General features: G+C 38.6%; 1 protein-coding gene across 2 annotated transcripts in view; it reads right to left on the bottom strand.

The window, feature by feature from the left end:
• Window positions 1–17,548, bottom strand: part of AFG1L (AFG1 like ATPase) — a 60,351-nt gene extending 42,803 nt beyond the window's left edge. For both annotated transcript variants that reach the window (XM_041478189.1, XM_041478190.1), the window contains exons 1-5: window positions 17,449–17,548; window positions 10,739–10,962; window positions 3,625–3,676; window positions 2,932–3,033; window positions 1,494–1,624 (exon numbers count right to left, since the gene is read on the bottom strand). In XM_041478189.1, the coding sequence (XP_041334123.1) occupies window positions 1,494–1,624; window positions 2,932–3,033; window positions 3,625–3,676; window positions 10,739–10,962; window positions 17,449–17,536 (597 nt within the window). In that variant the 5' untranslated portion in view covers window positions 17,537–17,548. The remainder of the gene's footprint in view (window positions 1–1,493; window positions 1,625–2,931; window positions 3,034–3,624; window positions 3,677–10,738; window positions 10,963–17,448) is intronic.
• Between the last annotated feature and the right edge of the window lie 5,523 nt (window positions 17,549–23,071).

Genomic DNA, 23,071 nt, shown 5'->3' with positions numbered 1-23,071 from the left:
AGAGTTCCATGTTACAGAAAATCGGGCAAGAAATCCAGCCATTCAGAAATCTGTGAATTTAGAAAATTAGTATATCCAAACCAAGTAGATTTTAAAAACTCACTTATTAATGCAAGGTCTTGGAAACACATTTTAAATGTATAGTTCTTGTATTAATTTCCCAGCTGCGAAAGTTCAACAGAAGAGATGATTTTTACAACTGAAGTCATTGGTGTACCTCAAGCAAGTCAGCAGGGGGAGCAGGCAATCAGCTTGGGAACAAAATATACCACAGCCTCTCCCTTTACAATGTGGAAATATGACAGACTGTCTGTAAACACCACATGAAAGCGGTGAGCATTTATACAGAAAAGCAGATATTTACACTAATACATGGTACAGCCATTTTCTGCCATTTGGGCATTTCATACCGTGGAGTTAACACTTCCCTCTCCAAACCTTCTCCTTTCTTCACCATCTAAGTACAATTGTCTCTCTATTTAGACTTTACAGTCAAGTTTTGGAAGCCCAGCATAATCACGCTCACTGGACAGAGCACAAATTAAATGATCGAACAGCAGCAATTGCAATGACCCCACACATTCTGAAACTACCCCTGCTTGAAAAATGCAACAGAAACTTAAAACAAGAATAACTGTTACCTGACCAAAATTCCCTTCATGGGAGCTGACCATAGAACAATTACTTACTCAAGTGTGCAGGTTTGCAAAATAACAGCTAGGAGATATAAACTGCTCCACCCATTTCTGCAAATAGCATTAATTTAACACCATAACAGACAATTTCACTTAACGGATTATTTTACTATTGGTGATTCGAGAACTAACACAGATCTGTTCGTATCTTGCTCTGCATTTTCCCTCTGAATTAAAAAAAAATCTCAGCTGATTAAAGCTGCCAAGTACCCCTACTTTTTTATTAAACATTTTTATAAACAATTTAAGTTTGTGACATGCCCTTAATATGCACAAGCTGTGTGAAACAAATTAAATAATCAAGCTGGCTTGGGCAAAGATCATTTCATACATTTATTTTTAATTTTCACATTTAATTCAGTAGAAGTTTCTTAAAATCCTTAATCACATTCAGAGTGTTTGTTGTATTATATGAACCACAAAAGCAAAGATCAGTGGCAAGCAAGCATCAGCTGGCACTGTACAGAATCAGTACAGGATGATGGTCCCTGTCCTGAAGAATTCAAGAGCCTCTAGACAAACTCTAATACCTCCTTGCACGATCAATGACCAGACTGGCAAACAAAAGCACTGCAAGGGGACTTACACTGCTAACTTGCATCTTGAACGCTGTGGAAAAAAACCCCAAACCCTACCATCCTCAAAACTGTGAAGTGACTTCTAGTCTTTAACTTCTACCAGTCACTAGTGGCCAGTGATTCAAATACTGTATTAGCAGTAACAAGTATCGTATTTTAAGATCAAAAGTAATTTTATGAAGTTTCCCTTGAAATGAAGGAGTAATCTATGACTTCTTACCTGAAACTCATCAAAACACAGGAGAGCAGCCTCTTTGCTTATTTCCTCTGCCACAGGTGCAATTGGGTCATATGATTTGGCCATAAATCCTGCTTTTCTCTTTGGTAAGTTCTGCTTAAGGCGATGTATTCCTTAGATGATAAAACGGAAAAGAACAAATATTTATTATTTCTTTTTCTAAGATAGGAAGAACAAATTATTTAGCTAACAAATGAAAGTAAACTGGTCCAGTAAAAATAAGAAAGCTTCAAACTTAATCCAGTTTCAAGAGGCTAAAACACTTTACAGCCACAACCACACAACAGTAAAAATCTCACAGATTTTGTGATTCTTATTTTGTTTAGAAGGCTGTAAAACAAATGTCAAAAACATCTTGAATGCTATGCACCGATACTCTATCTTCTATAAAATGATACAAATTGCAGTTTTATCTTGCTCTGAAGATATTCTTAGAATGCATTTAGCTAAAAGAAGGCAGATGTAGCAACACAGTGATACTTCAACACGTGAAGATGATGATAATGGTGTAAGGTAAGATTATTAAATCCATACTTTACTGTCTCATGGATTGTATTGCATCTGATTATAAACAAAGATTGAGGAAAAAAAGGAGCCTGCAGAAGGAAGCTACCTTTGCTAGGATTAAGCACAAATGACAAGAAATGGAAACAAAATCTCAAGCGACCCAGCAATGATTGAAAAGTGGGCACTAAAAAGTGGCTCGAGTTATTGATACCAGTGAAAGCTTCCCAAGAAAAATGCAGCTGTCACAACACTTGTAAAATACAGCAATAGCTAACAATTTGACAGTATTATAAGGTCATAAAATTTAGAAACAGAAGCAAGTTTTAAAATATCTAGAACAGCATTCCTGTCAAAACAAAGTGCCTTATTCAGCTGATCAGAAAATTTTCAGAAACTCAGGATGTACTTCTTCCTACTGCTTTTTTCCTCTAAATTACTGACAGTTATTACTAAGTTACTCAACCAGAATAGTTTCCTTTCTCCTTGGCATTTATATCTAAGTTACTCAACCAGAATAGTTTCCTTTCTCCTTGGCATTTATATCTGATTTAGTTATTGCTTATCCAAGGTACAGAGTGAGTTTAACCTTTACATTTTCAGTTTTAGCAATTTCCTTCTTCAGATTCCAGGTAAGCTAATTAGCACCTGGAAAACAAACATACATATACAACCAGGTATGTATATTTTTTTTTTCAGGAAAGATACTTGAGAAATAATAAGCAATTAATACCTATGCTGGTATGATACACAATGCTAACATGCTTTAACTTTTCTCCCATTTTTTTTTTTTTTTACTTTTCTTTATGCTTATATATTTAAATAAAATTACAGTGATTAATATGAAAATGAGACAGTCTTTTTAATAGATACTGTGTTATATAAAATTCTTGTCAATACCTGTGTCTGCACTTACTCTGGTGTACATCCAACATGAAGCCATGAAAATGGACTCTCTTCTTCCTTTCTGCTTCTAAGTGAGAATAGAACATGTCCATCACCATTGTCTTTCCTGTGCCTTCAAGTAAGAACAATAAAAAACACTCAACAGGTAGTTAATTTAAGAGCAGCATGTACTGATTACAGTAATGATTGTTTGTTAGCTTGGCCCTAATGAAACTCTAATTTTCCACAGGGTAAGTACAAGACCAGGCTGCTGTGAGGAACAGTTATGTTTTCTGTTCAAAAACTTGAAAGAACTACATTTTTATTTTTCTATTTTGAAATACAGACGTGGCCCAAAGGTTGCACAAATTACTCCCCATACACCCATAAAACATGTTAATATTTCATTTGGAAAGCACGTATGTTTTCATGCTGCACTGTTACAATTAGAATATATGAATTCTCTCCCACAATTAGTTCCCATATTCTTAAATTGCATTCTTAAGTATTAGAGAATGGGTAACACTGAAAACAACTACACATAGTAATGTGGTCCAATCAAACAGCTTCCAGCATTCAGAGTGTAATTACACTAAATAACATCATAATGTTACATCCAGTAAAATTCATTAAACTAATAAAGCTACATAAACATACAGCTTTCAGACACTTCAGAATCTGAATAGATTTAGGAAAAAATCTATTGGATGCAAATGATACTTACCAACATCTCCATAGACATAAAGACCTTTTGGGGGGTTGGTTTTGGCAAAGAGCTGCAAGTCAAGAGAAAAAGAGTAAATATAGATATGGGGTAAAATAAAAGCAAGCACATGGCTGTGATAAAGAAAGTAGCTACACTTAACCACAACAGTAGCATTAGGCAGCAAAGTGTAACTTGACTAAATCATTAGCTCAAAATCCATAAGTAATGTTATCATTGCGCAAATTCTATTTAAGAAGCAAAACACACATGCAGGGCTTGGGATTTGGGTTTTTTTTCGATCATTGTGAAAACACCCCCATCCCCGGCCATAGTACATGTGCCTTTTTATCAGAACACATAAAATGATTCAATGTTTCCAAATCCACCTTCATCAAAACAAATCCTTTGCCTCATTAAGCCATTTGAGCAAATAGTTCCAGGAAAAAAGGATATAAAGTTAAGCAGTATTGTACTATTCACAGATATATGCACTAAATACCTATTAGAGCAGGTCTGATAAAGAGATAAACGATTAGGACTTAGAAAATCAGTACTGCAAAGACCATGAACATTGTACATCTTTGAATATTAAACCCAAAATTATCTCTGGTTTAAACATTATTAAAATCAATAGAGTCACAGTAAAAATATGTATCTATATACACATGCATGTGTCTGTATATGTATAAATATACAAACACAAAAATATACTTTCAAAGTATGCCTTTTATTAACCATTTTTTCAAGTGAGTTACTTTCATCTGGAATCAATATTGCTTAAAAAATTTTAATTTCTTAACATTATTCAGGACATATGTTATGACACCTGATATCTATTTTACTCAAGTATATATTTTTATGCAAAAACTTCCAGTAATACTAAGACTTTCAATTTGAAATAGTCCTCTTTCCCCCAGTACTGTGCACAGCCATTTCCAAGTATAATTCAAAAAAGAAACCGTTTCTAAAAAACTGGAAATCTTAAAAAATTCAATCAAATCCATGAAACTGAATTGACATCCACAAAATACACTGCAGAAGAGTATTAGCTTATTTTAAAGTGCTCCACTTTCAGAGCTCTATGGGCTGAGCCAACACAGAAGAAAATTAAAATTGCAACCCTGTGGTCTCATTTGGAGCTGGGTAATTGCTAAACAACTTGAATTTAAAGCACTTTTTCAAAATACAGTACCATGGTAAAGAAACAGAGGAGTCAGTACAAAACACTAATTAAATATAAAAGAAAATGCATGACCAAAAAGTAGAAGGGTAATATCTCGGGTCTACAGTACCAGCTCACTCAGAAAATATGTAAGCATGGCTCTTACAGAAGAGCCCCTTTTAGATTTAATTTAGATCTCTATTAATAGGGTAATCAAAAATTTGTATCATCAATCTGTGGCTGGAAAGGGTTTCAGATGTTTGAAAACTGTTCCATTAATTGACAGGGCTGCAACTATTTGCTAGTACTTTGAAAGCATTGTAAGACAATTTAATTGTTGAATATTTTTCAGCGTGTACTTTTTAAAGAGCTTGCACTCAATAAAACTACTGATGCTCAAAGTCACAGGAGAAAAGGAGACACACACAAAAATCCAAATGAGACATTTTCAAAAGAATTTCTTTGGGTTTAGATTTAGATCACCAACAATCATTTTCACAATATAACAGACTATCACATTCAATTTATTATACAGAAAGGCTGTAATAACGTGATTTGCAGTTTCACAAGAAGCAGCACAAAGCTAAAAAAACAAATCAATCTGTAGAGTACAGCTTCACCTGTTTTTGCAAAGGTTACACAACCAGAACAAATAATAATGCCTACATTTTTATACAAATATTTTCATTGTAAAGCTTTTATTAATTACATTCAACTACTTTAATATTTGTCTTTTTAGGCATACTTATTTCCAGGTAACATGTTAGAAAAAAAGGAACTTTTGTTTTGACTAAAGGAAACAAATATAATGGCTTGGGCTCCATAAAAATTGACTTAAAAATTTAAATTTGCTTCCCTTTGAAGACAGCAATTTTTGAGCGATATCTGATTGCTAAAAAGGATGGATACTGTGGCAGATCCAAACATATTTGTTGATCATCTCTAAAAACAAATCAAATGTCAGAAAACCTTTTTTCCTGTTTCAGCAATTAAAGAAGTTTGCAGGAAATATTTTACATATAATTCTAAACATCACACTGTTGATAGCTTTAGGATAATGACTTCCTCATTCCTGTCAGATATTGTATAACTCTAAGAATTTGTTTTTATATTCCTTGGTTGTTTTGGTTTGGTTTTTTTCTTAATACACATTTTATTTCAAAAAAGTAAAACTTTAGCAGTAGATTTTTTTTTCTTTAATACTGAAAACTCAGATATCCTACCAGTCTCAAGCTATTTTGCATGATCATAAAATGGATTTTTTTTCTTTTTGTTTTAGTTATTCTAATGCATCTTCTGAAGCCTGGAAGTTGTCTAAGAAAAAGGGAAACTTCCACTAAGATTGCTGATAAAATCCCATCAACATTGGATTCAATTTAAATCATAGCAAGCAGTCAATCAACGGTATGTGGGGGCAAAGAAAGCAGAATACTGATCTTGTTTCCATGCAAACATACACTCTGCAAGAAGCAGGGAGGAGATCTAATGCAGAAGATCCTCCAGTCACTCTAAAATAAGGACATTCTACTTTATTTCAGGCAGAAAAGGGAGAAAAGTAAGAAATTTAGGAAGACAAACTAAATTAATGATTTCTCCTTGCTCATTTCCATACTATCCTGAGGTACCCTTGGGGTCCCAGCATAACAACGTTAAATTTGTTGACAATATGTTTTCTTTGGCAACAGTGGTAAGATTTAAGTATGTTAAAGTTAATATTTAAAAGCTACTAACCCAAAGATATTAAGTGATACACAACATTTGAGTTTGAAGGGGAGAATACCTTTAGTAACATGCAACATCTTCCCACCTTCTCCCCTGCTCAGACAACAGAAGCGAGCAACTCATTTCCTGGCAGTATTTACACCCTGACTGGAAAAACTCTTAAGTGCAAATGCATGTCAATACTAAGATGGTTAATTAAAATATGCAAAATTCAAGACAAGTCTCCCAACAGAAGAATTTTTTTTTAAATCCTAACAAAACTGCCTTTTTCTCCCACTCTTTCAAGACTCCTTTTTGGCTGTTGTAGCTGAAGACATTTTCAAGGTCTTGAATGGTGTTTACTATTGTTCATACCTCTTTTCAAAACATGACCTCACTTATAATTGAGCTTATTTCAAGTCATTAGTACAGCAACTCAACAACTCTTAAGACGTCCCAATTGGTATTATTTTGAAAAGCTGGAGATCTGAAATGTCTATGCAAACTCTTACAGCCTTGAACTTCAATTCAGAGGATCTCAAAATATCTCAACACACAAGGCCATGCTTTCACCAAGTTGAAGATCAAAGTCCTTGTTCAAATTTGAGAAGTAACTTTAAAAAACAGAGGCCTACTTGGCTGGCAGCAAGACTAAATGTTTTTTCCCCTGAGATTCATTCTAAGCTGATGCCCCAAAAAACCTACATCATAACAAAAGAGAATTTTATTACCATGAAGAAAATGGCACCTGGCGTGTCTGTGTGCCCCAGACCACTCATTTCAAAAAGGTTTGGCCTGTGAGGTAGCACAAGTATTCTGGGTAAAAAAAAACCCTGAAAGGCCTCTATTGTATCTGATATAAATATTTGCTCCCTAATCCTACTTTTACCACAATTCAGTGAATAAAACTATTTAGAGAAAAAGTGACAAAAGAAGAACCAAGCTAAAACCAAAGCAGACCATTCTTGTAATGGTTCAGAAGGTTCTATTTCTGGAATAGTTTCTGCTGTTTTGGAAGAGGCTTCTGTAATTCTATCACAGAAGAAATCAAGCAATAAAATAAGGAATATCAGACTATAGAAGAGGCTGGTAGAGAGAGGTTTCTCTTCCACTGCCCTTTTTTCCTCACTACAACCTCTTAACCACATTCTCTTCAATAACAGAGCCAGGAAAAATGAGCACATTTGAAATGCCAAGCACCACTATTTTTTTTATTTTGTAAAAGCTGCCAGTAGATTAATTTCTTCTCAGTACAGGAGATTTCATACTAGAAGTGGGCTATTCAAGTTGCTAGAAACCTCCTGTAAAAGCAAGTAGTCAATTTACAAAATACTAAGTATAACAGAGAAAGTATTTTATTTTTTCAAAATATATCCTTACTTAGTTTAAAATACACCAATTTGTCTCACTTACATCTATTAAAACTCACCGTGTACAAAACAGAAAGGAAATCCAATGGTTTTATTACAAAAACATGACAGTGTTAAAAGTTGCTAAGTACCTGGCCTCCATGAGAGGAGACTGCCAACAAGCTATTCACAAACACAGGATTTACCTGCATCATTAATATTTCCTGGAGAAGCCTTCTACTGGTCAGAATGAATTCCACCCATAAACCTACACAAATCCTATTCAACCCAGGCCAGCTACAGACAGCAGTACTCAGCACCAGCTCTTCTTGGCATGAAAAGCCTTAGCTCTAACTGAACCTGCAACAGCATCACAACACTGAAAGTCCATAACAAAAAACCAAGTATACTGCTTACTTAGGAAACCCCTCCATAGATGCAAATATATGGTAAGCATAAGATTTTACCAACTACCTAGTCACATTTGTGACTTATTCTGGGGAAACCTTCATTAAGATGTTGATTACAACTTTGCTGAAGCAAAACCGGGCCTGCATTGGAATTTAAACTATCATCTGTTTGCCTTCATTTTATCTCATAAGGAGCTCTGTTTGAACTGGCAAATTGCTTCCTCAAATACAGCAGAAGAGGAGCAAAGCTGTTGTGACTTCTTCTCCCTGAATCATGATTTCATTTAATTACATAAGCTAGCAGATTTTGACAGATTTATGCAGAAGTCACTGCTCTCCTCCTTTTCTAGGGTTTTGATGTATGGCATGGCACTATATTGCTCAACCTGTTACCAATCTTAAGATTTCCATATAAATATCAAACTCTAGAAGAAAAACCTGAAACTGCAGTAACACTTACCACTGTAGCAAGTAGTTCTTCAGCTGCTTCTCACTGACTCATTAGTTCATCAGCGAGCCAGGCAACAATTTTCAAAAGTTGTTTAAAATTAAACCAATGTTAAATGAAGAAGTAGAATGCTTTAAAGGAAGTAGTGAAAAACACATTCTCAAGTAAAAAATGGCATTTAAGTAAGAAAGTGTCAGTCTGGCTTTAGTGCAATTAGCTCTGTTACACAGGGACATAGCAGCATCATATTTCCTAAACAGAGTAAGGCTGGTATTTGTTCTCTGCAATACAAGCTTTCTTCCCTATTCACACTTACCAATCAAAGAATTAGTAAATAACAAACCCGCATAATGCTTGATCTACAAAGCCATGACACCCGCTCTAACAATGATTTGGGGTGCTCCAGTTAACACAAGTCAGCTCTCAAAATTATTCTCCAGGGCAGAGCTTTTAGAACTTAATATCCAAATGTCCACAACTTCTTGCCAGAAAAGATCAAAATATACTAGCTTACTGATCCTCAGGTGTGGCAGTCAAGGCAATGCCTCCATCATAACATTTTTTTCTCGGCTGTGGTTCCCCTTATCTTGTGCTACATCATTTAGTCTTGCTCTGCAACCTGCAAACATGACAGTATTTGTGCCAGGAAAGAGAATGATCTGGTATGGTTAGGTTACCAGTTTAATAGTAGTGTATTTAGATTTATGCTCATGAGATGAGGAGTGTTGTGCAGTGAATGCTTAAAAAGGCTGACATGGAGATTTGTTAGCAAGGATTGCAAAAGACATTTATTGACCATAAATGTTAAAGTTACTTCTGATGAAAAAAAAACTCCAAAGTTGTGCAAGAGAAGAGGGAAATCAAAAGAAAAACTCAGAGTCTAGCTGGGGAAAACGCTGGCAGATTCCCTCCTCCCAGGAACAAGGAGGTCTCTCCAGTTCTGGCTGGGAAAGTGCAGGTGGGACAGTGATGCATATTTTGCCATGCTTTTTCCCCAGCACTATACTTTTATCATCAGACTAGTCGAACATCCCACTCTTGTTGTTTCATCCTACCACAGCTTACAACTGTCCTGACTGAAATATGTTAATCAGATGCAAATGAAGAACATTCACTGGGCATTCAACTTTTGTGCACATCTATGCCCAATATTTAGCAATGAATTAAATGTCTTATCTGCTTTGCTGGGTGCTACATTTGGTTTTCTGGGATATAAACTCAGATCTACAAAAGAAGAGGCAAGGAAAGCTGAAGAGGGAATTCCCACATCAGTTCTAGTTGCTTCCCATGAGAACATGCTATGCCCGTGCTATCAGTATTTGCAGGTGCAAGGCCACCAGAGCAGCAATCTGAGAATAACAGCATGAAAACAAGAAAGGCAGAAAACACTGTCAAAGAGAGTCTAGAAAACATTGTGTCAAGAGCTTCAGGGAAAAGTTACAGAGATGCAACACCTGGCTAACAGCACTGTGATTGTTAAGCAACGTGCAACCAGGATATGTCTAAAATTTGTAAATCCTTTGAAAAGAAACTGTGATGCTCCCAAAATCACAAGAAGAGTGCAAACTATACCAAGGCCTTCTTTCCTTACCTCACCTGGAAACTAGTGACGTGGAGAAGAATTGTTTTTAAAAGTCATGTCTGATACACATTATAATGTGGAATTATTTGTGGAATATCTGTTAGAACACAAAACATCAGTGTTCAGTTTATGTAATCCAAACACACAAGTATAATACCAGTGCTTGAGAATTAAAACCTGATTTAGGCCCCTCTCTCCTATAGCCAAATGACGTTTTTGGAAAAGTAGGCAGTGGACATAACTAAAACCACATTAGATTTTCTTACAGAATTTTTCAATAATATCTAATCTGGCTACTTCTGGAGTGCCACTGGATTTTACAAACCAAAAAAGAAAGAGAGAAACATGAAGACTGATCTACCTGGAAAGCTGCATTTGCAAAAATAAAATTTGTGCTCTTGACAGAAATTTATGCATTTTAAGTGCATTCTTACGAGCAAATATAAATGTAAAAAATATTTTTATCATTGTAAACCCCACCTTTGAAAGAACATTTTTCGAATCAATGCTGTAGCCTTTAAGGCTCTCATGCAATTTCTGCAGCTGCTGCACAACTCTTCTTTGTTGCTCGTCATTCTTCAGCTCTTTATGCTTAATCAAAAAGTCATAATGTTCTAAAGGTCCATTGCAAACCAGTAAGGCTCTGGCATGAGCATCTGTAGCAGTAGCAGGGCCTGTCTTCTCATCTGCCTGAGCTGTGTAGGCTGTAAAAATAAAAGTAGCCAATTAATAGAGAAGTTCTTAAAAGCATCTCCTTATAAACAACACACATTCCTAACAGGTTACACGAAGACATATATACACAACTTACCTATGTAACCACTGGTTACCCCTTCATTTTCCATTAACTTGATTTCTAACTTTTTACTAACTCTAGTAGTATGTTTTAACATTCCTTTATTTATTTTTAACAAGCATACATTCTAAGAAGTACAGCTAGAGAGTTGGTAAGATTTGGCTGAGTTTTTGAAAGGAAAGCTTTGACCCTTTTTTTTTTTTTCAAATTGGGGTAAAACCATTTAAAATTTCCGAAGTGCATTCCTCTAAATAGATAATCCTTTAGGAAAAACTTCAGAAAATACTTAAAAGTCAACAAACAAGAGACCAAACCAGGAGTTCTCTAAGTTCTGTTGAAACAACTTGTCAAACACCACACTAAGCAAGGCAGCAGCTCTGAAGCCCTGCAATGCCACAGCCTGATCTGCTGGCATTATCTTCTGCCTAGAAGAGACAGGGACAAGTCCAGGTAGGAATGATGTCAGAAACAAGACATTAAAAAAAAAAAAAAAAAGTCAGAATTGCTAGACATAAAACAAGACATAAATAGGGAAAGAAACAATGCACAAGATTACAAAGAAGGCTTGCCAAATCATTAATATCAGAAACAATGGCATACACTGGAAAGTTGTTAAATATCTTCTTTGCTTCCAGTGTCATTTAACAGGTTAAGTATAATAAAGAAAAATATGATTTCTTAATGGGTAAAGGAATAGCATATTAATTGCAGTAACGCTGTTGTCACATAGCACTGCCATCTATAAAGTAGGAAAGAAAGTTGCAAGTGAAAGTACTTTTAAGCAAGTACAAAACAGCTGGAAAAAGCATATGTAATAAATAATTACTACACTTAAACTAGGTGTATATTTGCTGTAGAGTTTCATAGAGGGCTCAAGATCTCATCTTGGTGCAACCCTGAATTTCCATCCATGCCATATATGGCAAAATAAAGAAGACAGACTGGGAACACAAATAACAGAACATCAGGAGAGGGCTGCAGACACTCTGGAAGGAAAGTAAATTCTGACAAACTAGACAAATAATCTAATAAAATTAGGATGTAATTCAACAGGGACAAGGCATGTTATTTAAAGGAAATAACTAACTCAGGAGATGGGGAATGACCAGCTAAAGAGGACCTCTGCAAAAAAAGGATCCAACAGCTACACTGGATCAATAAAAATGCCAGTGAGACAATATCATAATACTATTAGAGGAAAAAATAAACTAAAATAAAATAAACACAAGTCCTCCAATATAGATACACACAGAGAAAAAAAACCCTATTCTACTCAATGCTGGTATAGTCTGCCCAGGAAAACACTTTTCATTTTTCACATCATATGTTATGAGAAATATGAACCAAATGACAGAGTAAATAGAGATTTTTAATTTTTTAAAATATTAGTCACAACCCACAAGATGCCATAAAAGGCACAAAAAGAGTTTTAAATAGCTATAAGAAAGAATATTAGAAAACAATAAAACTGAACTAGTAGATCAAATTATGCTTACTTATTGCAAGTAACAGTTTCTCCATAAAAACAGTCACTGTTTATATCTGCAGCCAATAATTGCACCAAATTCTCTTGTTCCTGGAGGAACTGAGTTGCTGTTTTGAATTAAGAACAATTAGCTCATCCCTATCCAAAGAGGTCACATAAAGAAAGTTGAGTTCAAAGTCTGTTATTGCAAAAATGTGAGTAAAACCTGTAGAGAAGAAAAACATATAGCTGTCTCCAAATACATACAGCATACTGATAAAATGAAAGGCTATGGTATTGATACAGATAACGTAATAACTGTAATTAAGGTAGTGAAATAGATCAATAGTCTAGAAGCTAGGAAGTAAAACTTCCAACGATTTGGGGTGAATTTTAAAAATAAGTTTGACAAAAATCTGTCAGGAAACTGGTCAGCAAAACCTGACCTGCCTCTGAAGGGAAGGGGAAAAGAAAAGATCACACAATTACAGAATGGCTTGGGTTGGAAGGGAGCTGAAGTATCATCTAGATCCAACACTCCTGCCATGGGCAGGGACACCTTCCACCAGACCAGGCTGCTCAGAGGATCTCTCAAAACTTTTTCATCTTGCTTTCTACTATTCCACTCCCGAAAAAAGTCAACCTCAGTCCTGTGATCCATACCTCTGAACTATCTGTGCCTTTGCAATACGTAGAAGTTGATGGCCCCGAGAGAGAGCTTCAGTGTGCCCCCTTATACCTATGCTGCTTACCACAGGATCAAAGAAAACAAAAAATAAGCTGATTTAGGGGTAAGAAAGGGTTTGCGGCTCATGACTTTCCTGGCCATGGAAAAAGCACACCAGCAGGACTGCTCAGAAGCATGGAGTTTGTCTCAGATTACATGTTCTCACTGCTAACCATCCTGGGAGTGGGAGAAAGTACTCTGTCATTAACATGTGACAGAGGTGGAGACTATGCCCAAATGGCCATAGAGGGTGTCCTGGCACAAATCACTCACTGTTCTAATATAATATTGAACACTGGGATTTAAATATCATGGGAGTACCCTATAGTCCACTACCAGGAGACACCCAGTAACTGGTTAAGTGATAAACTCACACCTGTAGCTGCAAAAAAAAGGCAGATGCTACTGAAGAGCATGTGGGGTTTTAGAGATAAGTCAACAAAAGGTAGCTGTACAAGTGATACAATATTCTAAAAGACAGAAAAAAAATGTGCACCTTCCATTCTAACCTGCATTTTGTGGAACAGATTGCAAAATCTATCACTCAACTATAGGAATCGCCTATGATTCAGTGTACTAACTGTAGTCCTACAGCCCTCTTCTCCACATTGCAAAATAGGGGTTTTCATTTATTCCTTACTGTTTCATTATCCAATCTTTGTATTACAGAAACTGCTACTCTATTATTTTCACTTCTGAAGTCTTCAAATATCACACACAGAAAAAGGTCCTCTACACCTATGTAGTGTTCTGGATACAACTATAGAAAAGCACAACATCAATTCACTGTTCACATAGTTTTACATAGAACAGTGTAAAACTAGACATGGTTATCCATAACCTACCTTTCCCACCTTCAGGGTGCAGGACAGTGTTGGATGTTACCACATTTAACCTGACGTTCCCTGCTTCTTTAAATCTGACACCAAGCTGCAACTTTTTTCCTAAATTCCTCTTCCCAAAACATACATATGTCAGTAAAATCTCACTTTATTTCATATCATATAATTACGTCTTTGCATGTGCCTTTCTGCCTTATCCTTACACATATAAGGATCACAGACACAGCTGCAGTGAAGATCTACCGTGACACACCCAAAGAAAAGAAAGAAATCAGAGGGGAAAATCTCACCAAGGCAAATAAAACTTATTTTAAAAAATGCCAATCTGCAATTATAAAAAAAATTCTTTCAAGTGGGGGACTTAAGACGTATTTGGTAAACTGACATTAATTTACCACTGCAAAGATAATTAATGCCTACATAGAATTATAAAAAGTGTTCTTAACTCTAGGGACTTTCTGCTCTGGAAAAAAGCAGCAAATTGGAAAACTGATCAATGTGTTGTTGAGTTTTTCTACTGCTACTTAGAACCGATGTCTGAGATGACACAGAAAAAGGCATGTGAGCTTCAATGACACAGCTTATGAAACAACAGTCACTTCTGAGGCAGGCACTAGTTACTTATGCAAGAAGACAAACTGAAATGGAAGTTGAGTTGTGGCATACCAAAACTGATCCTGACAGCAGCCAAGAGGTTGAGAGCACAGAAGGGTAACCAAGCTACAAGGTAGAGAATTAACACTTCCCCCTTCCTCCTTTGCTGCAATGGTTAGTTACTGTTTGTCTTAAAAACAGAGAACATTTCCAACTGCAAAGAAATGCAGAACTGCGAAGAGCTGTGAGAACTGCATCTAAACCTAACTTAAGGTTACAACTGCACCAAAATTCAGCATCCCAAAATCACCCGAGTGCCAGTTTTGCTGACAGTCACGATCAAGAAGCTGGAACAGCTTCTACTAAATCAGTGCTAATGCAAGGTACAAGGATCACATCTGTTTCATTACTGCTCTGCCAGCACAATCTGCCCTGAGACCTTTTCACAAACTCTGGAATTTGTGTGGAGAGAGGAGAAAAAATAGAAACCAACTTTTAAAAACTGTCATGCTTTCAATAATCCAAGCTGAAGTTGAGAATATCAGTTTGGGTCACAATGAAACGAAACAGCTTCAAACCTTGAAGCTCTTAGTGTAAAGCTGTTAAAACTGCCTATGAAACACAACTGCCACGACAGAAAAAGAGGACTTGGAAGTCAGAGGGCACTTTCATCAACAGGCAGATGGTGGTACCAGAGACTTAAACTAAAGATTAAGCTGGTAACAGAACAGCTGCAAAATGTTTCCTTCTTAGATGACACCACAGTGACAAGGAAGGGCAATTGTACAGTCTTGTAGCTCCAAAGGTTATTTTCCTGCATGAAAATAGGAGCAAAGGTAGCAAAATATCAGAAAGTTTTTTTATGCTAGTACCTGTAAACAATAATCATGTTCTCTTGTCTCATCTTTTATTAAATATATATGCAAGTTTTGCAGAATCAGTCTCAAACAGGTAAATTTCCCCAAGATGTACAAGGATTTGGATAAATTAAATGTGTGTTAAAGTTAAGCACATGAATAAACCTGCAGAAGAACAAAGAGTTGTCAGGTAAGCTTCTTGGGAAAGAGATCATGTGCTAGGCATAAAGCTAAAAATACATTTATAGTCCTATAATACACAAATGCTCCTTTCAAAATATTGCACTATGATTAATGACAAGAATGTAAGAGGAGGTGATCTGAAAAAAATATTTACTTTCCAGTGCTTAACAGAAAGCTTAAAAAAATCAAAATCAAACTGATCATATGGGGGGGGGGGCATACACACTAAGTTATCTGCATGAATTGAAGATGGTAGGCCAATATCATGTAAATTCATAAAAGCCGCCCACATGCTGAAATTAATGGTTCAAACCAGAGGAAGCAGCTTGCAACTAAGACATAAGGACAAGGATTTGCATTTTTGTCTCGTTATATGACCTCAGATGAATCACTGAAGGCCATTCATTTGGGCAGCATATGGCACAGTATTTAAACTTCTAGAGAAACATGAGTTGGAACTAGAATTCTACTTTTTGCATATGTGCCTGATACATTATTCTGCTAGAAGATTACTTGTATTTTTTCCTTGCACACCCCGTTTCACAACCTGACCTATAGATGAAAGTAGGGAAAGAGAAGAGAAGCATACCAGTGAAACTGGGACTTCACACAGATAATACCTGTCATGTCTTTACTTAATTAACAAAAAGGTACACACTGTGGAAAGCAAATCACAAAAACAAAGAAGCTACTATAAACCAGTGATCATAAAACCAAGATTATAAATCAATACCATGATGGCAGCCCATCCATGCAGTCTGATGTCCTCAAACAACATATGCAAAGACTGCCTTTTCTTTAACACTGAAGCAGACAAACTGCCTGAAGCCCCTGGATTTGCTCAGACAACATTCTCTAAATGCTAGTTTCTTGGTTACAAAAAACAACCTACACAGAGTCCAAGTGTTAGACCAATATAAAATAAAACACATGCAACTACAGTACTACCTGCAGCGCTTGTCTATTTTTCTTAGGATGTATAAATATTCTACAATCACAACATCATGTGTGGATGTGAACATTTATCAGTCCTGAGGCCTACCAGTCACCAGCTGAATTCTCGCACCTTGGCCAGACTGGCAGAGGACAAAGAGCTCTCATTGAAGAAAGAAGACCTCTGCTCCTAACCTAAGCCTCAAGTTAACAAAACTCCATCAATTTTTGCACTGAAGAGGCTTTCAAAGCAAGGCTGTGAAGACAGAGCACAGCTGTCGTTCGTTATACACCGGAGGGTCCCTGAGGGAGAACAGTCCCCGAGACACCCCCAGGCCCGGCCGCAGCGCTGGCAGCCACTCGCCGAGCGCCGGTGCAGCCGCGAGGCTTTAACCAGGCAGCGCGCACCGAGGCCGCATTTCCCAGGGGAAAAGCGGCACCACCAGCTCGGGAAGCCACGGGTCACCTGGGTGACCGGGGCCGACTCTCGGTGCCACCCCGGCAGGCAGGTCGCCTCAGGGGCTCGGTCGCGGACAAGCCCAGGCCGGGAATGCGAGGACACCGGCATGGCAGAGCGGCGAAGGCCGTGCGTGTCCCGACGGCTGCCGCGCGCCCCGCCCGGCACCGCCACTCACCTCCCCTCCGCCGGGGACAGACCCGCGGCACGACGGGGAGGGAAGGCACGCACCGGCTCCTGCGACCGCTCCTCGATGCCCTTCCTGCGCGGTGCCCCGGCGGCCTGTCACCCGCCCGGGCCTGGCGAGCCCCGGAGAGCCGCGGCGGCGGCACTGACCTCTGTGCGGCGGGAGCAGGCGGCCGCGGCACCCCACAGCCCGCAGCAGGCAGCGCGCAGTAGCCAAGGGCGACACAAGGGCTGCCATCTTCCCGGCGCGGCGGCGGCGGCGAGGGCGCGGGGCGCGCTGGGAAATGGAGTCCCGCGGGGCTGTGGGGGAGCCCGTGCGCGGCCGGTGCTGGGCGAACTGCTCCCGTCTGGGTCACGGAATCACAGGGTTGATTAGATCGGAAAAACCCTCTGAGATCATCGTGTCCAACCTATGACCTAACATCACAATGTCGACTAGACCATGGCACTAAGTGCCACGTCCAGTCTTTCTTAACCTCCAGGGATGGTGACTCCACCACCTCCTCGGGCAGCACATTTCAATATCTAATCACCCTTTCTGTGGAGAAATTCCTCCTCATGTCCAAGCCAAACCGCTCGTGGTGCAGCTTGAGGCTGTGTCTTCTTATCCTGTCACGGGTTGCCTGGGAGAAGAGCCCAACCCTCACCTGGCTAAAACCTCCTTTCAGGCAGTCATAGAGAGCAATGAGGTCAGCCCTGAGCCTCATTTCTTCCAGGTTAAACAGCCCCAGCTCCCTCAGCTGCTCCTCACAGGACTTGTGCTCCAGACCCTTCACCAGCTTCACTGCCCTTCTCTGGACTCGCTCCAGCCCCTCAATGTCCTTCTAGCAGCGAGAAGAACCGAACACAGGATTTGAGGCACAGCATTGCCAGTGCTGAGTACAGGGAGACAATCGCTGCCCTGGTGCTGCTGGCCACACTATTGCTGATACAGGCCAGCATGCCAGTGTCCTTCTTGGCCACCTGGGCACACACTGGCTCATGTCAACTAGCACCCCTAGGTCCTTTGCTGGTCCCTGGCTCCTTTCCCCTCTTTTCCCCCCATACTGTGCCACAGGCAATGTGGGAGCCCCCAAGGAGCCCACCTGCCTGGCTGCCCCAGGGGTGCACTCCCTACACAGCCATTTCGACCACTTGGTACAAATCCACTTTCCAAACCCACCAGGATCTCCACACAACACCTTACTGCCCTACCCATGCACTCCAGTTTCCAAACTGAACTTCCTCGTCCACCTCAACACAAGGAAGAGCTTCTTTACACTGAGGGTGGCAGAGCACTGGAACAGGCTCCCCAGCAAGGTCATGGGTTCTCCCTCTCCGGAGACATTCAAACCCACCTGGATGTTTCTGTGTCACCTGCTCTAGGTGACCTTGCCGTGGACTAGAAGATCTCCAGAGGCCCCTTCCAACCCTAACTATTCTGTGAGTCTGTAATTTGTATCGTGCTGCACCATGTCTGTATTGGGTGCCACAGCTGTCATCAGGGAGTTTTGGCAACTGAATTTGTATTTGTGGATAATTTCTGTCTTGTGCTATTTGCTTTTATCTCTAAAAACAGGAACCATAAAATACTAAAGATAGATTTTCGTAAAATATTAAGGACAAACATCCCTGGCCAGAGTTACAACCTATCTGCACATCAGCAGTATCAGTTTTACGTCTATCAGTATAATTTTTATGCCTATGAACATATATTTAAAATGCAACAACAAGATATGTTAACATAAAAGCAGATTTCTCTGGAGATAATTCAAACCCTAGAGGCTGATTTAGTCTCAGTGTCTGGTTACCATCCAGTAAACCTTGTCTTTGGAATCAGTTCAAATACCCACGTGTGATTTCTGAGAACTCCTCAGGAGAACGCTGACCACCTTCCTCCTTTGGTAGGTACCTGACTGCCTTATCCAAGCACCTCCACTGCAACTACAATGTTCTTTTGACAGAAAGGCACAATGAATAAAAGCCTGCACCCCAAGGGAAGGACACTGGCACTCAGGAATCACTAATCATAACATTGGCCAGCCTGTCAGTCCTGACAGAAATGCACCCAAAGGCCAGGATGGGGCTTCAGGAGAGGTTGCCTGCAGAGTGCATTGTGCAAGAAATAGTTTACAAAGTGTCTGTTCCTGGTAAAGCACGAAGGAAGTGCTTAAACTGACTTTTGGTTTTGCAACATCAGAATTCCTATATGTCATTCTAGCATTTAATATCTATGCAACATGAGAAAGTGAGCAAATAGTTTTCACAGAATATCAATGAACTTTTTTTTTAACAAAACTATTGAAAAACGTTGCTTTAGGGAACTATAGAACAGCTTGCAAACAAAGGTTGATTATATCCTGAATAGTATTGCTAATTCTAAAAATAATGTTTATGATCTTGAAAATATTAGCAGTGATTGAAGTTACACTCTAACATGTTCAGCTGTTTAAAATATGTAGTTGCTCCAGACACATCTTCAGCACTATATACCTAATTAAGTAGTGAATTAAAGTGCCTATTTATCACATCCTAAAAGGGCTGTTTTCAGTGCATTTTCTTTCATCTTTCCTCTATTGGGCATTTATTGGTTTTGACTCATTCCAGCATATTATAGCTATCAACACCTGTGCCCATTTAGGAATGAATTCCAGTACAAATCATAGTGAATTGAATAGGCATCTCAAAGATGCATCACAATTGTTGCAATATATTTAGAAACTCAAACAAGGAAACAAACAAATTCTGTAAAAGTGATTTAAATAACAAATAAGTTATCTTTATAAACAGCTTATCTCCTTGAGAACAAAGAATAAACAAGGCAACAAGAGCTGGGTTTTCTTCCATTATTAACTCAGATCACAATATGAATGGGTGAAATGTCAAGAATAATTGGAGAAAATGACAGTATAATCTTCAGCAAAAACATCTGATTTATTTAAATTGTCACTGTTTTTTTCTTAACCTTGCTATGCAAGGCAGCATAGAAAAACTTCTCATTTGGATCTATTCGGACATCTTCTACTTAAATGAATAAACCCTCTGCAATGCTATGAACCTTCTATACACTGGCCAACTGAAATGCCACCATGCACTGGACTGCACATCATAGGAACTCACTGTCCTTTAGCTGTAAGCACTTGGCAAAAGCAAGTTTTGGTGTTAACCTAAACAAACAGGACTTTCAAGTACATTTCTGTAGATTACTCTGGTTTATGTCCTGTAACAGGTACAGATCCATTCTGTGGTACTTTTGTACCCTTCATTTCCTGTACCTGTGCCTTTGCCCACATTCAAAAATGTGGCATTGAAACTGTGTAGAAATTAAATTGGCACTTGTTCAACCCTGCTGCATTATTACTCTGCCAGCTAGCCAAAAGTGGCTTGTAACAGGAATAAAACAGGAATAAAAATGAGGGGTAAAATCAAACCACTCCAGGTGTCTTCTCTGGCCTCTGGTGGTATAACTGCACTGCTTTTAGAAATTTGGATGTGCTGAACCCTCTGGGGATGGATGTGTCCAAGAGTCTTTGGGTCTCTTCCAGAACCATTCCGAGTATCTGCAGAAGGAGGGCTGGGTTTACCTGGCTGCAAGGCTCCAAGATATGCCCACCATGAGAAATATCTTTGGTTCCCAAATACAAAGATGCTTTTGATATAGAACTGACTGTTCACTCTGTGAAGATGGATTTTGTGGGTAGTTTCCATCAAAAGTAATTTTCCTGGGACTATGTCAAGACACTTGGGGGTAGAGACACTTGGGGGTAGACTTGATATTAACCTCATCTATATTGAGACAGTCAAATATGATTTAAAAGTCTACATTGCTTATAAAGCCTCAGGTTAATAAAGCCATAAAAACGTTCCCAAAATTATGGACTTACATGCCTTTTCACCATCTGTTTACAGTTTGCATCTCAGTCAGCTCAAATAGCTCAATGCTTTAGAAATTCACTGCAGTATTTCAGCTACACAGTATCTCTCAGAATAGGAGTTCACAGTAAATGGATGTATATATAAATGGAGATATTACAAATTATGTTTAGAAGCTTAATATTACTATTTTGCAGGCAGGAGCACAATGCAGACATTCAAACATCGTGTTTCAAAGCACTGGCAGCTACCGCAGGGATCAGGAAGTAATTTTTCCACACAAGGCATTTCACAATTAGTTCAATGCCTTGTGGGTTTTGCCTTATCCTGAGTCAGCATTCCCCACAAGTTCTAACAAAATATGCCTATGCTGTCTAAAATGTGCTAACCTGGACACTTGTCAGAAAGGCTGAAGGGTCTTAACTGGATAATGGAGAGATTTGGTTCCCTTTCCTGTTAAAAGTGACTCTTTCTTTCAAAAAACAAAGAAAGAAACAAAAAACTACTGGAGAAGTATTACTATCCAAAATTCCAGAAGTAATCATCCATTAATATTGCTTGTATCAGTTTGTGCTGTGAGACTCCGATATCCATTTTGCCACTTGAAGTTATGCCAGAAAATCTTTGTGTCATGGTTTAATAATCAAAGTGTAATAACAAATTATTGAGTACCTGGTTGTTAAAGAATTTAGGTTCATTAGGATTTTTACTGATATGACAGAATATACTGACTTGGAAGGGACCCAGAAGGATCGAGTCCAATTCCAGATGCTTGATCTAATCTTTGAACCTACAAACACAGCTGACCCTCTCTCCCTCCAGATTTGAAATTTGGCCTAAAGTGCATGTCAGAAACATAATTAAAACTTCATTTGCTGAGTTCATGCTCACCTTTATGCTGAGAAATGAACCTTTCTAGCATGAAGAAACAACTACATATAGCATAACACTAGTCTCATGATCACAAACAAACCAAACATGGAACATGATTCAGAGAAAACAAATGCATTTTCTGAGGACTGGAAAGAAACAGAGGCTCAAAGGACTCTGCTTTTCCCCTACCTTTATTTCTTCTCCTGGCCTTATTAGCCAGTGTGGCATTTATGCTTTCTTGTGAGGCTCTAGTCATGAAGCTGGGCATCTTCCCCTTTGTCTCCCAGGTTAGAGGAGTTGTATTTGACTTCAGTGGGAAAAACAGAGACGGGACACCTCATCAAATCACTGCAACCCCTTTATATGCTGTTGACAAGTAGAGACTAAAACAGTCACTCCCTGCAGCCTCCACAAGGCTCTCCACCACCAGTCATCCCTGACAGGAAAAGCAGACAAAATAGTGGTGCTGAGAAGGTGTGCTGTGAGAAAAGCATTCAGCTTGAGCTCACTCTTAGTAACTACCCAGCATGAGAACAAATTCTTTATTCATCACAGACACAGCAACTTCCCAAACATACAGGACTGGACACTTTTTCGTTGCTTTGAACAGATAATGAAACCAGGCTTGGCCAGGAGACAGACAACGTACTATAGCTGAGACAACACCAGTGCTCTGTTTCTATTTCACATTTGCAGTCAGATGTGGCAGCATAGGTTGTGTAACAAACAAAACCTTTCCAGATGCATACGTAATCTCAGTAGAATTAATGAGTTTTTTCTTGCCTTGCAGCATGACCAGTTTAATAACTAGCATAACTCAGGTAAATCTCCCCTTCATTCCTGCTTTGTAAAACTCGTGTCAGCCTCATTTCTGTTTATAATTATAAAGTGAATAGTTAGCAGCTATTACTGGAAGTAAGGAAGGTGCTCTAGTACGTGGGAGAAACAACATTGAAGGACTGATGACAAGGAAATTCACGGAAAAGTTACCAAGCAAATCACCCATGCTATACTGGTTATGGGATGAACTATTTTGAACTTTGGGATC

This window comes from Pyrgilauda ruficollis, unplaced genomic scaffold (assembly GCF_017590135.1).
Source record: "Pyrgilauda ruficollis isolate IOZ18807 unplaced genomic scaffold, ASM1759013v1 scaffold43, whole genome shotgun sequence".
NCBI classification, from domain to species: domain Eukaryota; kingdom Metazoa; phylum Chordata; class Aves; order Passeriformes; family Passeridae; genus Pyrgilauda; species Pyrgilauda ruficollis.
The sequence above is the reverse complement of the archived record's forward strand: the minus strand, read 5'-3'. Positions and strand labels throughout refer to the sequence as shown.